This window comes from Rana temporaria, chromosome 2 (genome assembly GCF_905171775.1).
Source record: "Rana temporaria chromosome 2, aRanTem1.1, whole genome shotgun sequence".
Lineage (NCBI taxonomy): Eukaryota > Metazoa > Chordata > Amphibia > Anura > Ranidae > Rana > Rana temporaria.
The window spans coordinates 76118780-76135752 of record NC_053490.1 but is presented as its reverse complement, the minus strand read 5'-3'; the positions used below and the strand labels follow the sequence as shown (position 1 = coordinate 76135752).

Genomic DNA, 16973 nt, shown 5'->3' with positions numbered 1-16973 from the left:
TTTTTTTTTCACTATCGTGTGTAGGCAATGTCGTTTTATGATGAAGTTAAAAAAAAACGTCGTTTTTTCTAGAGGCTGAAAAACGTTGTTTTTTTACAACCCGAAAAATGATCGTGTGTACGTGGTATAAGAGTTGGTTAAACTGCAATATAATGTTTGCCTTTAGGTTTAATACTGCTTTAAACTGCTTTTGCAATCGTATTGACTTATAGGAAAAAGAAGCAATTCCAATAAAAAAAGCCCATCAACACTAGACATTGGCCTTTGAGTGCCATCATGGTAAAAACAGCCCATTGCTCGCTACATTTGATCAAATCTGAGCAACACAAGTTGACCTGATCTATGTATGCTTAGGCCTCGTACAGACGACCGGATCTATCCGCTGGGATTGATCCGCGGATCAGTTCCAGTGGACAAATCCGGTCGTCTGTACGGCCTAGCGGATATTTTTCCGCGGATTAAAATCTGGCAGATCGATTTCAAGCAGATAGAAATTTCTTAGCATGCTAAGAAATCTATCCGCTTGAATCGTGTCCAGCGGATTGATCCGGTCGTCTGTACAGACTCACCGGATCAATCAGTCCGCTCCCATCCCTCGCATGCGTCGTAATGATTCGACGCATGCGTGGAAGTAGTTACCTTCCAACGTCGCGCACGTCGCCACGTCATCGTCGCGGCGACGGCGCGTCACGTCACCGCGGATGTATTCCGCGCGGATTTCGATCTGATGGTGAGTATTCCAGCGGATATCCTCTGGTGTGTACGGGGCCTAAGTTGACTTTAGGTTTAGCATTTAACTTTGTACAGTCAGTAGTCTTATCTGGCCAGGGCTCACTAAATACTAGCTGCTTTGTTGGTTAAGGTCATTTAGGCCGGCCCTACACAGTGCAAATTTCTTTCTGGCAACCACGGGTTTGCAGAAAAATAATTTGCACGATTCCCGCCTTCAACACAGACAGTGCTGACAGGGAATCCCTCCTACAAGGCCATTGTCTGTTCCCGGTGGGGGAAGCCGTTACTGCTGGTATAAGACAATGACTATTGCTAATGGCTATAGCAGTCACTAGCAATAATCGTAAGAGAATATGGCATACCGGTTGTACCCAAGTTGATTGATCGATCAACTTGGTACATTCAGCCTGCCCATTAACGGTTTGAATTTCGGCCAGTTCAGCAGAAGATTTGAACTGTTCATGGGTGGCCTAAATCTTTACATACTCGAACAGTAGGATGCATAAATGCAGCCAGGTAAAGTAGGTACCAACACCTAATGCTGTTCAGGTAATAATGCGTTGCAGTGACCGTAGCTCATCACAGGAGTCATAGGTGAAAGGCTGAAGTGCATTCAAAGTTTACAGCTTCAGAGGTTAACACTGGGGAAATTACCACTTGTTGACGTGTGCACTCAGGCCATTATGGACTCCATGTAATGGACACCTTCAATTTGATCATATGCCTTCTTTGCCACATCACGTATTAACATTAACGAAATAGGCAGTGTTCTAGATATTCAAAGCAGAATTTCTCACACCCTTTTTCGAGTCAATGAAATGTCTCCATACAGGTGTGTAGTGAGTATTGGCTTTCTGTTTAATGAAACACATACACCGAAGCCAATGTTACACCGTGAAGAGGAGCTCCAGGCTATTGATTCATTCTTTCTTGACAGGTGAAATCATGGCTGCTCCACTAAGCACAGCAATTATAGCATTAAAATATCAGAAGGTCAGAGGAACAGATAATATTCTTCCTTGTGTCAGATTAAAAATTGACACTCTTTGACAGCATGGGATCTCTGGCTGAGAACATTATGACAGCTTAACTCATATTGCTGTTGTAAAGCTGTAATTTATAATGAACTTTACAATGACTGTCTGCTCCTGTGGTGAAACATGACAGAACACTCTGGATACAAAGCCTGTATCTCTTTCTAATATGTAAACATCAATTATGTGGAGTATTAGATATTATTTGGAATTGTCTTTACCACAAAAGGGACATCATAATCCTGTCACATTTCCTCTGGGCATATCTATTGTGTATTTGTAAAGAATGCAGTTCCAGCCCATTAGGCTGCACACTTCATTTCACTGTTGGCTCGTGTCTGGTGTAACTGGTTTACAACAGAAACCCGCCTTCACTTTTTCTTCTGGCGATCTCTTGTAAGTATTAGATCAATTTTGACTCCTATATGGATGTCCTTGACGTTTTCAGAAATTTACCTATTTTTAAAGTCTATATAGACCCAATCACTAAAATCTTTTTCATTAATTACATTTCAAAATACCTTTTTAATAGTTTTAAATCTGCAGCCTTTACCAAAATTATACTTGCTGATCCTACCATAAAGGGCCTTTTTCTAACACCTTTAATTCTGTCTCCTAATGGGGACTGCAAACGACCAAGCTAACACAAATTGTGCTTGCATGGTCCGCTGTCCTCGCCATCAAGAAACATGCCCTGCTGAATAGCATGCAGCTATTGCTGGAGTGAATCCATGTAGACATGAATGGACTGCAAAGAGCCTGCCAGAGATCCACAGTGGTAATATACAACAAGGGAATTAAAAAAAAGGTAAAAGAGGAAAAAATATTAGCCACAGTCTAATTGGCGCTAATGGCGCTGATGTTTTTTTTTTATTTCGTTGAAGAGGTTGTCCATGTGTAGGAGAGGCCAGTTTTGCTATGGATCTGTGTGTGTTCCAGGCCAAAAAAAGGTATTTAAAAAAAATGGCAGTTGTTTGATACTTAAAGTGGGGGTTCACCCAAAAAACAAGTATATAACATTACATTCAGTATACCTCAAACATGTACAGTATGCCGTTTGGAGGGGGGGTGTATATACGGTATTATCGGTATTTTCCTCCTGGCTTCCGGGTACTCACTCCTGCGGGACTGGGCGTTCTATACGGCGCCTGCGCAGTCAGCACTACACGGCTCCTATTCGGTGCGCAGGCGCTGTAGAGAGTCGACTCAGGCACGTCAATCATATGGGCGAAGTCCCAGATGACATTGCGGCACTGCACAGGAACGCCCAGTCCCGCAGGAGTGAGTACCCGGAAGCCGGGAGGAAAATATTGATAATACTGTATGTACACCCCCCCCCCCCAAAAAAAAGGCATACTGTACATGTTTGAGGTATACTGAATGTAATGTTATATACTTGTTTTTTGGGTGAACCTCCGCTTTTAATGCTTTAGCAACAAAATTTCATTCACAATTTGCCATTTACTTTAATTCAACGTTATCCCTTCTGGATATTTGGATAGAAAAAAAGAGATGGGAAAATAGGCAGTTCTATAAATATTATTTGATCTGTTTAAGCCTTTAAATTATCCACTGTACAAACATGTTGCTTGTTGCCATTTGGCATCTGCAGATATACAGTTGTGTTCAAAATTATTCAACCCCCCAATGCTGTAAAGGGTTTTAGGGAATTTAGTGTACATTTGTAATTGTATTCAGAATGAAATCCTACAAGGACTTCTTAAAGAACCATATGCAACTAAAATGACATCAATTGGTTTTGTAATACAGTAGTAAATGTTTATTTTGTGAATTCTTCATTTACACAATTATTCAACCCCTTAAAGACTACCACTCTGAAGAACAGAGGTTCATTGAAGTGTTTTCAATCAGGTATTGAAAACACCTGTGGATGTCAGGGAGCAGCAATAAAGCCTAATAAACACCAATCAGGCAGCTTTAAAATGACTGTGATACTCAGCTCCTTCTAGACATTTACTGGTGTGGTTACAAACATGGTGAAGTCAAGAGAATGGTCCGGGAAGACAAGAGAAGAGGGGATTACTCTTCACAGGAAGGGCAATGGCTATAAGAAGATTGCAAAGATGTTAAACATACCAAGAGACACCATAGGAAGCATCATTCGCAAATTCAAGGCAAAGGGCACTGTTGAAACGCTACCTGGTCGTGGCAGAAAGAAGATGCTGACTTTGACTGCTGTGCGCTACCTGAAGCTTAGAGTGGAGAAAAGTCCCCTTGTGACTGCTGAGGAACTGAGAAAAGATTTGTCAGATGTGGGTACTGAAGTTTCTGCTCAGACAATACGGCGCACACTGCGTAATGAAGGCCTCCATGCCAGAACTCCCAGGCGCACCCCCTTGCTGTCTCCAAAGAATAAGAAGAGTCGACTGCAAAGTATGCAAAAATCATGTGGACAAACCACAGAAGTTTTGGGATTGTGTTCTGTGGACTGATGAAACAAAATTAGAAGTGTTTGGGCCCATGGATCAACGCTATGTTTGGAGGAGGAAGAACAAGGCCTATGATGAAAAGAACACCTTGCCTACTGTGAAGCAGTCAATCATGCTTTGGGGCTGTTTTGCTTCTGCAGGTACAGGGAAGCTTCAGCGTGTGCAAGGTACCATGAATTCTCTTTAGTACCAGGAGATAGTGGATAACAATGTGATGCAGTCCATCACAAACCTGAGGCTTGGGAGACGTTGGACCTTTCAACAGGACAATGATCCCAAGCATACCTCCAAGTCCACTAGAGCATGGTTGCAGATTAAAGGCTGGAACATTTTGGAGTGGCCATCGCAGTCACCAGACTTAAATCCGATTGAGAACCTCTGGTGGGACTTAAAGAAAGCAGTTGCAGTGCGCAAGCCTAAGAATGTGACTGAACTGGAGGCTTTTGCCCATGACGAATGGGCGAAGATACCCGTAGATCGCTGCAAGACACTTGTGTCAAGCTATGCTTCAAGTTTTAAAGCTGTTATAACTGGAAAAGGATGTTGTACTAAGTACTAAGATTGAATGTCAACTGGGGGTTGAATAAAACTGATAATGATGTGAGCACAGAAAAGACATTTGTGGTTATTTCATTATAAATGTTATGTTATATTTGTCTGACCTACACGTGCCTCTTTGATTTAATTGTAAGCAGGATGACTGAATGATCAAAATCAATGTCAAACTGGGCAAAACAATCAATTTCAGTGGGGGTTGAATAATTTTGAATACAACTGTAGCTCTTGTCTATGGAAAGAAATACAATTTGAATATTTACCACTGCTAAATCAACAGCAGCACCAGGTTCTTATTACAAAGTTTACTCCTTTTCCTTGTACTGCAGTGCCAGATTTGATGGCACACTTTAAACCTAATTTTAAGTTTAAATGCCTTTAACAGAGAGGTTTTAATCCAACAGCAGGCTAAAGCCCACTGTCCACTGATGTCAAAGAGCTGGTCCAGGCTCTACAAGGGTCCCGATTTTTAATGTCGGGATCAGCCCAGAAGCCTGAATGGCAGCTGGTTCAGCCTCCCCATGCACCGCTGAGAGCCGGATCCAGCCGCTTAGACCACTACCACAGCCCAGCTCTCTGGAGGGACAGAGCAGAGAGCTGGTGGCTGACATTAACACAAAATCTCTAAAGTTCATTGCTGTGCTTTATAAATATGCAAAGTTTTTTGTTTTTTAATTATTACTGACTGGCTACAGATAATTATATATATATATATTCCCAAAATACATTACTGAAGCTTTTTTAACTGGCCAGTCAACGCTCTGTTTTAATGATCAGCTGACCGGTGGTATATGCCACAGTCATGTGATCATTGCCAATACTGTTGAACTTGTCCACATCAAGTCATGCTCATCCTATATCTCTGGATACCTTTAAGCTGGGAATATATGGGTCGTTGTTTTCAATTAGACAGAAAGCTGATCGAAAAACCTGAATAGGTTCCCCCATTCATACAATCGAGGTGGAATCTTCCTTCACAGTCTTATTGTATTCCGATAGGGACTCCTTCACTCCCAGAATACACTAATCGGCGCTGAAGCCAGTTCGCTGCTGCGCTGATTGAACACGCATTTTCCAACAAGCCTTAGATGGATCAAAATGAATCTTGTCCCTGCTGAACCAACCAAATTTCGATCTGTCTTTGAGCAGCTTTAATGTTTTCATAGTTCTTCATTTAGTAAAACTTTGTTTCTGTGATTAAAGAAGATCCCATCTTCTCCCAGAACCCAGCTAGCTATGCCTCTAAGACAGGGGAGTCAAACTCAATTTCATCGTGGGCCGCATCAGCATTATGATTGTCCTCAAAAGGGCCAGTTGTATCTGTAAGATTAGATGTCCAGCGCATCCCCTCCCCTTACATTAGATGTCAAGAGCCACCCCACCATCAGAAGTTGAGTCCCCCACCTTCTCTTACATCACAGTGCATCCACCTTTCCTTGTGCTGCTGCTGGGAAGAAGCTGGATGCATTGCTTGAAAGCATAAAGTAGGGGTCTGGAGGAGGACCAGAGGAGGGCTGGAGCTCAGCTGCAGGGGAGGTGCGAGGGCCTCATGAAATGGCCTGGAGGGCTGAATTCGGCCCGTGGGCCTTGTGTTTAACACCTGTGCTCTAAGGTGTGCTGGTCATCACACAATAAAAGCTTAGGCTGACAGGAGGGGGATTTACTAAAACTGGTGCCTCTGTGCATAATAACCAATCCGCTTCTAACTTCAGCTTGTTAAGTTTAAGGATAAGTTCACAATTTCAAAAAATAAACACACACACATCATCACCATTTTGAAGGTAAAAAAAGTGATTTTTTTTTTTATCGGGTGCTATGCAGGGCTCTTGCAGACTCTGTGTGTAAGTGGTGTGTGCACATATCTCGTACAAGCATTCGATTACACACTGACAGGACCTTTCAATGAACTACTACAGAGCTCAACAGCACCACAGTAGTTCATTGAGCACTACAAGCCAACCGTTGCAAAGGCTGTCAGTAGTTGTAGTTTCTAATTCACAGAACACTGTGAATGAGTGATGCAGCTGGGTGCACTGTGCACTGGTGCGCAGTCATGTTGGAACAGGAAGGGGCCGTCCCCAAACTGTTCCCAAAAAGTTTGGAGCATGAAGTTGTCCAAAATGTCTTAAGCCTCGTACACACCACCGGTTTTCCCGGCAAGAGAGCTTTTGGCCAGGAAAGCTGGACGTGGGTATGCTTCCTCGCAGTTTGCCCGGCAGGAAAACAGCCGGGAAAATAGAGAACCTGCTCTCTATTTTCCTGTCGGGATTCACTGCGTTTTTTCCCCTGCCAGATCTACTACTTACCTATGGGAAACACTGCGAGGCAGTGCCGATGGAGCATACACATGGCCGGGATTCCCGGCCAAAGCTTCCTGCCAGGTTCTCGAGCTTGACTGACCTGCACAGTCCTGACCTTAACCCGATAGAACACCTTTGGGAGGAATTAGAGTGGAGACTGCAAGCCAGACCTTCTCATCAACATCAGTGCCTGACCTCACATATGTGCTTCTGGAAGAATGGTCAAACATTCCCATAGACACACTCCTAAACCTTGTGGACAGCCTTCCCAGAAGAGTTGAAGCTGTTATAAGCTGCAAAGGGTGGGCCTACGCAATATTGAACCCTACAGACTAAGACTGGGATGCCATTAAAGTTCATGTGCGTGTAGAGGCAGGTGTCTCAATGTTTTGGACTATATTGTGTTTTTCACTTCCTATGTTTAATTTAAACACTAAGTAGAATATATTTATTGCCTTGTGGGGAATTTTGCATTTGAAACTAGATTTTCGGTTTTATAGATTGTATGCTACATTATTTTAGGGATTGCTTTGTTTGGCAGGCATCTATGTCATGACACTAGAGGACATATGATGATACGAGCAATAACTGAAGGGTTAAGAGCTCTTTTCGTGGACACATGGTGAGGTCTGTAATTGCAGTCTCACTATAGTAACGCTTCGCTGTTTATTACTGCCAATATAGTGACAGGCTGTAGCAGACAATATTTTGCACCAAGAGTTTGCCGTAAATCCATTCTCTAGGGACTGAAAATGGCATTGTTAGATGTAAAGAGTTTTTTTTTTTTGTTTCGTTATGTTTTTTTTTGCGTCTGGCACTTTCTAAAAAATATTCCTTTGGTTTTAGTTTTACATTTTATAATAAGCCACTTTTGAATAAGTACAAACACAACACTATATTATGAAGGTTGGATTGTGGTGGTAGAGTTGCAAGTAAATGCATTTTGGCAAATAATAGAAATATAAACTTTACACTGTATATACAAACATGGACAAATATGATATTCTATGTTTGTGAGAGTAATAGTGCCATCTTTTATCAGAGGCAAAATCATATTAGGCAAGAATGAGTTTTAATGTCCATATTTAAAGCCGTGTTAAACCCAAAAGCAAACATTTATTTTATTGCAGCTTACCAATTCTTAAATGTGATGGCTGCATTAATTTGCTTTTATAGGCTTGATTCCTTCTATTTTCATCTGGTGAACCGGCAAGTACTGTAAATCTGTTGTTTTTCAAAAGCACAAGCCCTCTTGCAGATTGTATCCATTTACAGGGATGAGATAAACCATTTAACACTGGCAGGCAGGGCCGTCTTTAATGTTGATTGGACCCTGGGCAAAAAAATCTTGCCCTCCCCCCATGCAATTTTGTTCTCCACCTGCTCTAAGACAAACAATAAGTATCAGCTAGACTTAAAATCAGTTCAGGCAGTGATTGTGATTGGTTGCCAGAGGTTACAGCATATCATTACCACTTACTGACTGGTTGCTAGAGGTTACAGCACACATTACAGCTCACTGATTAGTTGCTAGAGTTTCCCGCGCGTGATTTATTCTTGTTGATTGGTTGCCAGAGGTTACTGTACAGTAATACTGCTCACTGAATGGTTGATAGAGGTTACAGCACATCATCTAGTCACTGCAGAGGGGCATGATATACATATGAATGTCGCCTTTATTTACATATCAATGCTGCCGACCTCAGCTATTTACACATGAATGTTGCCGCTATTACATATGAATGCTCCCATTATTTTCATATGAATGACAGTTATTTACATGTAAACACAGGGTCTGCAGGTGAGTCATCTGTACACAATAATAGGGCAGAGCTGGGCAGCATTAGTAGCAGCACTTCACACCAAGATATCAGGACACAGCACATGACTAAAACTTCAAGGGACAAGGGAATTTAAACTGAGATAGCTGGCAAGTATGAGGCAGCTGCTTTGGGCCCCACAACAATGACTGGGCCCAGGGCAACTTCCCCTTTTGGCCTGCCTTACAGATGGCCCTGCTGGCAGGGGGTGCTTACAATGATTGGGTTTTATTTATTTATGCAAAACCTCCCCTGTGGTCATTGATCCAGAGTGGGGGCACTCTAATGCAGAAGGTGTGTAGACAACGGCGCAGGCGCACTGAGCACGCCGTTAGTGAAGGCGATCATGGGAGTGACGTCATTGCAGCTCTGGCCAGTCATAGCCAGTCATAGCACCGACGCAGCGATATCCAGAACTCACTCCGAAAGAGATGGTGGTGGTGGGGGAGATGATCGAGGACGGCTTTGGGGTCTTCGATCTCAGGTAAGTAATTCATAATGAGCTAGTATGCTATGCATACTAGCTTCTTATGCCTTTCTCTTGCTGTTTTTTTTTTCCTGGATTTTTTTTTAGGAGGGTTTACTTCCTCTTTAAATGTTTGGGTGTAATGCCTAAACACAGAGATAACTTCAAATTTATTTCAATAGTGTGCAAATGTACCTCTTTCTTACTGTAAACTGATATAAGTTATCATAACAAATGACCTCACTGCCCTGAAAATTGGAGCATTTCAACTGATATTATTTAGTGGAATAAACTGGTATTGCACTATACCGGCCTTTGGATATAGTGGGGAAATAGCCTGACCTGCATTGGAAGTATATTGCAGATATTTATGTTATGAACAGTGTAACATATACCGTAAATTTATTTGCTTAGATTCACTTGGTTTTGATAAGCTGTTTAATGATATGTAGCGGCCTGCCCCTGTTGGGCTGGCGCTGCTTTAAATTTAGAAGGTACTCTGAGTGTTAGTTAACTCAGACACATAAGATTTGGGCTAAATTTGGCTTTTCTTCCAGCCGTGGCTGTGCTGGGAGTGAACACCATTGTTCGCCTGGGGTGTTGTTACCACCCCAGGCCAAGGCAGCTAAGTCAGGGTGATATTGAGTGTCTCCCCTCGGCAGCCAATCAGTGGGGGTTGATCGTCCCGCTGTGCATGCTGGAGAGGGGTACTTAAGGAACAGACACCACTGGACCGGGGTCATCTATCCCTGGTCTGTCGTCCCACCACCTTGTGGCCCTCCTGTCCAGGGGTGCGTGTTCCTGCAATCCTGGCTCCGGGACCACGTTGGTCCGGGGTTTTGATCTGTTGAGTAGGCCCAGTAAGCAGACTGGGTTTACGGTTTCAAGGTGATCCTGTGCTGTCCGTCCTGGAGGGAGGAAGTCGCTTGGAGAGGACCAAGTAAGAGGCTGGTATCTCAGGAGAGGCCTGGAAACTTAATCAAAGGATGCACCACGTACTGAGAGGCTTGATGGTGATCGCCTGTCAGACTTGAATGCTACAGAAATTAATCTGAAGAGATCCGGGTGCTGAATCCTGTGCTAGGGGATTCTGGACCAAAAGTATCTTCACTCAAAAGAAGGTCTGTGGCAGAGACTGTACTTTGTTCCGTGCGCCACTCCGGCTGCTAGGCCAGTGAGAGGGACCTATCCGGGTGCGCAATACCCACTCTGACTAGAGTGGCAACAAAAGCTGTATTACTGGAAGCAGGAGTGTTTCTGGATTGAAATTTCACACCTGAACCTATCTACTGTATTTATTGGCGTATAACACTCACTTTTTTACCCTGTAAATGGAGGGTAAACTGTGCCTGTGTGTTATACGCAGGGGGCAGTGGAAAGTTTTTTCCCTGAAACTTCTTTCTTAAACTTCAGTGAGATGAGATGTTCAGTGAGATGCACATCTAAACGTTTTTTTTTAATTTGTGACACTTCTTGCTGAAATCACAGATTGTGGAAGGGAGTTCCACATCCTTACTGCTCTAACATTTAACTCCTCTATGCCATTTAAGATTAAACTGCCTCTCATCCAGCTTCATTGAGTCGCCCCGTGTCTTCTTGAGTGAGCATCCAGACCCATTAGTTTTAATACTTATAATCACCAACCCAGGTCAACCTTTTATACAAGGACTTTGTAGCCATCTGTGACTCAAGAGTGTGTTTAACACTGCAAAAGGTATATCAGATAGATTTCATCTCTCCTTTCCTGGTGAACTCACAGGGGGGCAATGCGTTCAGAGAGTCAGGTTGTGAAAAGCACAACATTGTCAATGTTTACAGGAACAGCTGATGGTGCTATTGTGCAGGAACTGATCAATCAAATAAATGTCTATAGTAGAATGAGCTTATCGGGGCTGATTACTTCAGATTGCAAGGGAATAATGAATGAAAATTGGATTATTGGTGAGCTCTATGGCTGCTGTACACACAAATACCCTTAATTTAAGTGCTTATTTTTGACATTGGGGTCCCTAAATTTCAGTATCGTGATCTGAACAGAAATTATTACCCTACATACTTTCAGTGTTATTACTAATATTAACCACTTAAGGATATATATATATCATGAGAAATCCTCATTTCCTGTTCTTCTGTCTGTAACTCCACACAGTAATACAAGGCTTTCTCCCTGGTGTGGAGTGTTGGGCTCGCCCCTCCCTTGGACTACAGGAGGGTCAGGATGCTCTCTACGTTGCAGATAGAAAAAGGAGCTGTGTGTTAGTGGGCGTCCTGACTCTTCTGTAGTCCAAGGGAGGGGGCGAGCATTACTTGCATTACTGTGTGGAGTTTCAGACAGAAGAACAGGAAGTGAAGATTTCTCAGAAGAAATAAGGACATTTAAAAGCAAAATCGAAGGATGAGGTAAGTGAAGGAGGACTGCACTAAGGTAAAGGAAGCTATTTAGGATTTTTTTTTACCTTTACAACCCCTTTAAGTCATTGTCCACACTACAGAAGCTGCAAGGTGAGTATATTACACTTTTTTCCGCCTGCAGGTGTTTATGAAATGTTATTTTGCAAGGGGGTGAGGGCCACGTTTAAAAAATAGATTTTGTATAGCGTGAGGCTACACTTTATCACCTAAAATCCTGGATGTAAATGAACCCTTAGGTTAAATCTGAACTAAATCCTTTTATCCTTTATAGCCAAGGAAACTGCCATTTTAGCTTCTGTTTGATCTGCAGTTGCCATGGTGCTGCACATGTGATCAGTTATGACCCATCCAATTGACAACTTGACAGTTCACTTGAGAGCAAAAGCAACTGTGACAGTTCTCATTTACGGCATGCCTTGAATATGACTGTTTTGGGATACGGTTAAATCAATGGGTTTAGTTCCACTTTAAGATTGTTTTGCTGCTTGCAATATTAAGCATCTTGGTACAGCAATGTACAGAACATTTGCTGTATTCCTATATTCTATTGTGTTATTTAATGCAACTGTTACTCTTTTTTTTTTTAATTCAAGATTCCTGAAGCATATTTTAAAAGAAACCCCTATACTTTCCTTCTCACTGGGGAGTTTGTGAAGGTATCTTTACACAAGATAATGGCGTGGACACATATAATTATAATTAACTTGTACACGTGTGTGTTGTGAGAGTTTGGAGAGATTTCTGCGGTCTTTAGCTGCATGTCACCACAGGTTAACATTCACAGATAACCTAGATCCTCTGGTAAAATGGTTATTTGATTAAGTGAAGCATGCTCGAGAGAAAGCAAAGCTTGTCTACAACAATACTAACACTTGGCTGAGTCTGCAGCCCGAGAGAAGAGCACCGGTGAATTTTCTGGACTTCTTTCATGGCTGACTTGGGATGTGCTTGCATTGTCAAGGAGTGTGTTGACCTATCTCTTTGATGCATATTGATTATGACAATCACTCCTCTCTCCCTGCAGGCCATGGAGGCACAGATACAGAATTTTGGACAGACGCCATCTCAGTTGCTTATTGAGCCACATCCGCCTCGAAGCTCAGCCATGCACCTGGTGAGATATAATGGCTTGCTGGGAAATTCGTTTCTCTCTCAGCACAAAATCAGATCTGTCTACAAAATTAAATGCTTGTGTGAGTGGGAGAACACATGCACACATTATATGTGTGTGTGTGTATATATATATATATATATATATAATATATATATATATATACACACATACACAAACACACATATTCTGACATTTTGACATGATTTAGCTATATTTGTAAAAAGTGATTTTATTACACACAAAAAAAATACAAACATAAATGTCTCTAATTGTATGTATAGTCCATTCTTGACTATTATAGCATGTAGAAACAAACTAAGCTTGGGCATTTTAAAGACTGGAGGAAAAAAAGGAATGTGTTTCTCCTCGTATTTGTTTTATTATTATTTATTATTACAGTTATTTATATAGCGCCAGCAATTTACGCAACACTTTGTGTTGATTGTACATTTATATCTAGTCTCTGCCCTCAAGGTGCTTACAGTCTGTAAACATGGGCCAAAAATTGTCTGAAATCGGTCAGCTCTCCAGGAACCGCCCGACTTTCGGTCCATATGTACAGCTGTCTGTTCTACAGTCTCATGACTGTCAAAAGGGCATGCTGGAAAACAAGCATCCAACCAGCACTGACAGCCAATGGCTGCTCGGTGTGTTCTGTTGGGGGAAAGAGGGCAGTTCCCGTATCAGAATACGATAGCACAGTAGGGGAGATCGCTGCAAAAACATTGCTTGTTTTAGTTTTATTTATTTTTTTGTTCATCCCAATTGGTTGAGCAGAATAAAAACTTCTAGTGTGCACCCAGTTTAGGATCTCTATCTTACATAATTAACCTACCAGCATGTCTTTGGAGTGTGGGATGAAAGTAGTTGGAATTCCAACCAACGCCCCTAGTACTGCTAGACAGAAGTGCAAATCTGCCGGACCGTTTCCAGCGGATTTGGATCTGTTGGCTGTACACACCATCAGATCGAAATCCCCGCTGAATACATCTGCGGTGACGTGGCTGCGACGATGACGCGGCGACGTGCGCGACCCTGGAAGGTAAATACTTCCACGCATGCGTCGAATCATTACGACGCATGCAAGGGATGGGAGCGGACAGACTGATCCGGTGAGTCTGTACAGACGACCGGATCAGTCCGCTGGACTGGATTCCAGCGGATAGATTTCTTAGCATGCTAAGAAATTTTTATCCGCTGGGAATCCGTCGGCTGGATTTTTATCCGCTGGGAAATGTCCGCTAGGCCGTACACACGACCGGATCTATCTGCTGGAACTGATCCGCGGATCAATCCCAGCGGATAGATCCGGTCGTGTGTACGGGGCCTCAGAGATACAGAAGCATGTAGGGGTGTGCAGTTTTAATATTTTTATACCCTTTACACTTATAACTGTAATTACCTGGTTAGTCCTCTTGGCTTACTGCTGTAGGGTCTAAACTCTGGAGTTCTTACCTGGGCATGAAGATCTACATATGTTCCTTGTAGGGACTCTTGTTTCCTCTCAAAATATTAATAGCAAAATTGGTCAGTAGTGAAATTACTATCTAGCATACATTTTTTAAAAGCATTGTTCAGTATATGAACTTGAAATCTTCTAGAGGGCATGAACCCTACACTACTAAGTTTTCTGTACATGCATAGTATGTCAGTGCTATAGAAAATAGAGGAAATATTTGGGTAACAGAACTTTCAGATCTGTCAGTCTGAGTGGGGTTTGGGCAGATTATTGTCCAAGATGTTGATCTTAAAACGTTTTGTCATTATGCAGGTTTTGTGGTTATGCTGCACTATATAGCTTTTTCTTGTTGCGCTACAAAATAAATGTTTCCACTTTCTATATGATGTGTGTAGATGTTTTAAAGGCTCTTTCCTTTTCAGCACTTTCCTAACGTTTGTCTTTGCTTCTCTTCCTTCTCTTGTACAACAGTGTTTCCTTCCACAGAGCCCCCTCATGTTTAAGGATCAGATGCAGCAGGATGTCATTATGGTGCTGAAATTTCCATCCAACTCTCCAGTCACCCACGTTGCAGCAAATACCCTTCCCCATCTCACCATCCCTGCAGTGGTGACTGTCACATGCAGCCGAATGTTTGCAGTGAATAGGTGGCACAACACTGTTGGTATGTCATAATCTGCCTCACTGTGTGTTAGTTTAGAGTAGTGGTCTCCAAACTGCGGCCCTTTGCTTGTCTTTGCCCAGCCCTTGGGGCACTATTCCTCCCACTGACATCAACAATGGGCCATAATTCCGGCCACTGACATTAACAGTGGGCCACTATTCCTCTCAATGACACCAATGATGGGTCACTATTCCTCCCACTGGCACTAATGATGAAACACTATACCTTCCAATGACACCAACGGTAGGACATTTGTCAAAGACAGGACATTTTTTACTCCTACTGGCCACAGCCCGGCCCCTGTAAAGTCTGAAGAATACAATCTGGCCCTTTGTTTAGACAGTTTGGAGGCCCCTGGTTTAGAGCAAAGCTTTTCCTTTAACCCTGTTTTCCTAACCCCTATCCTACCCTTTGTCAAATCATCTTTCTTTGATCTTTGCAATTATCTTTTTTGCTACATCTGCCTTGTCGATTCGATCCATAATGTGTTACTTCAGTCACAGGACACACCTTCAGTTATGGTTAAAGTGTATGTCAGGCCAAAATAAAATAAAAATAAACATATGCAGTACATCTCTACAATACATGCACATTTCCCCATGATTTAACCCTTTAAAGACCCAGCAAGTACAGAAGAAAAATAAGTTTTGATCTACCAAAAATGGGCCCAGCTTCCAAGTCTTCTTGCAGGCTGACACCACACAGCAGTTTTGTGAACTAAGTTTTATCAGCACTGCCCAGTTTTCATTTGACAAACCACTAAGGGCCCTTGCACACGTGCGGACCGTATGTCCGTATTTCATCCATCCGTTTTTGCATGAAATACAGACATACATGTATCCCTATGGGATAGCGGGTGTCAGCGGATGAACATCCGCTGACACCCGATCTCATTGGTCCCCGCTATGGTCCGTTTCTGCAGAAAGAGGAAAATCCTATTTGTGCAGGGACCGCCCTGTCATCTGCCGGCTCAGCAGGGATCAACTGAACGATCCCCTCTGAGCAAGCGGGTATTAAAAGAATGGATCCTCACGGGATCCGTAAGTGTGAAAGGGCCCTTAGGCCTACCTGTTGTCTCATTTCCACAACATAAAACTAATCATTCTATAGTAACAAAATAAGGACTGGGAGGGACAATTACTCCACTTGAGATAACACTGGAAGTGAGTACTGGACACAGGAAAGCTCTGAATTTCTGTATGGGTTTCTTTAAATTTTTTGCACTAATCGGATAGATCTGTCAAAACACTTTCTTTTTTTTCAAATAGTTATTTTATTGAACACCACAAAAAGGGGGGAGGCCCCTTACAGTACAAGCATAATGTGAACAGCAGGAATATAATACAACATACTAAGGGTACGTAGTCCCTACTTTCGCTAGAACGAACAGTATTGTGTCAGGTGTCAAAACACTTTCAATGGTATATTTAACACACCAAAAGGGAACAAGTTCTTTGTTAGGATTTACATATGCTTTAAGAGATGAGATACAATTTTTAAAATGAATAAAATAGGAAGAGATAGGTGACATCGCAAACCACCGCAAAAGACCTCTTGGTGCAAGACCTTTCTGGCGTTTGGTCAGCAAATCTATGGCACACTCATTAGTGAAAATGAAAACTGATTACAACCAAGTGGGGAAATCTGTCAGAGATAGGAGAAAAGGAATTTGTAAAAGGAAAATTGTATTGTGCTTCTACTGCATTAGTAAAATCTTAATTTAGTCATACATACTCCACTAACTGTAACTGTTATAGTCGCTTGAAATATTTGCGGTCTCAAGCGTGTTGTGTCACTTAGCATGCACTAACACAATGCTGTTTTGTGGTAGCTTATCTTCTGTTGTTAACACTAATACTCAGGGAATTGTGTTTCCTGTGGGTCAGAGTTCTGTTTCTTCAGAGTGAGCTCCATGGTCTCTGCTCACACAGTTGGGTGTCTGACATTCAGCCCTCCCCTGAGACAAA

At 42.4% G+C, this 16973-nt stretch overlaps 1 protein-coding gene across 8 annotated transcripts in view; it reads left to right on the top strand.

Moving 5' to 3' along the window:
* The window catches only part of NBEA (neurobeachin), a 793834-nt gene that overhangs the window by 744037 nt on the left and 32824 nt on the right, over positions 1-16973 (top strand). For 5 of the 8 annotated variants that reach the window (XM_040340410.1, XM_040340408.1, XM_040340406.1 and 2 more), the window contains 3 exons: positions 12363-12425; positions 12794-12883; positions 14814-15006. In XM_040340410.1, the coding sequence (XP_040196344.1) occupies positions 12363-12425; positions 12794-12883; positions 14814-15006 (346 nt within the window). The remainder of the gene's footprint in view (positions 1-12362; positions 12426-12793; positions 12884-14813; positions 15007-16973) is intronic. The other 3 variants (XM_040340413.1, XM_040340412.1, XM_040340411.1) reach the window with 1 other exon arrangement.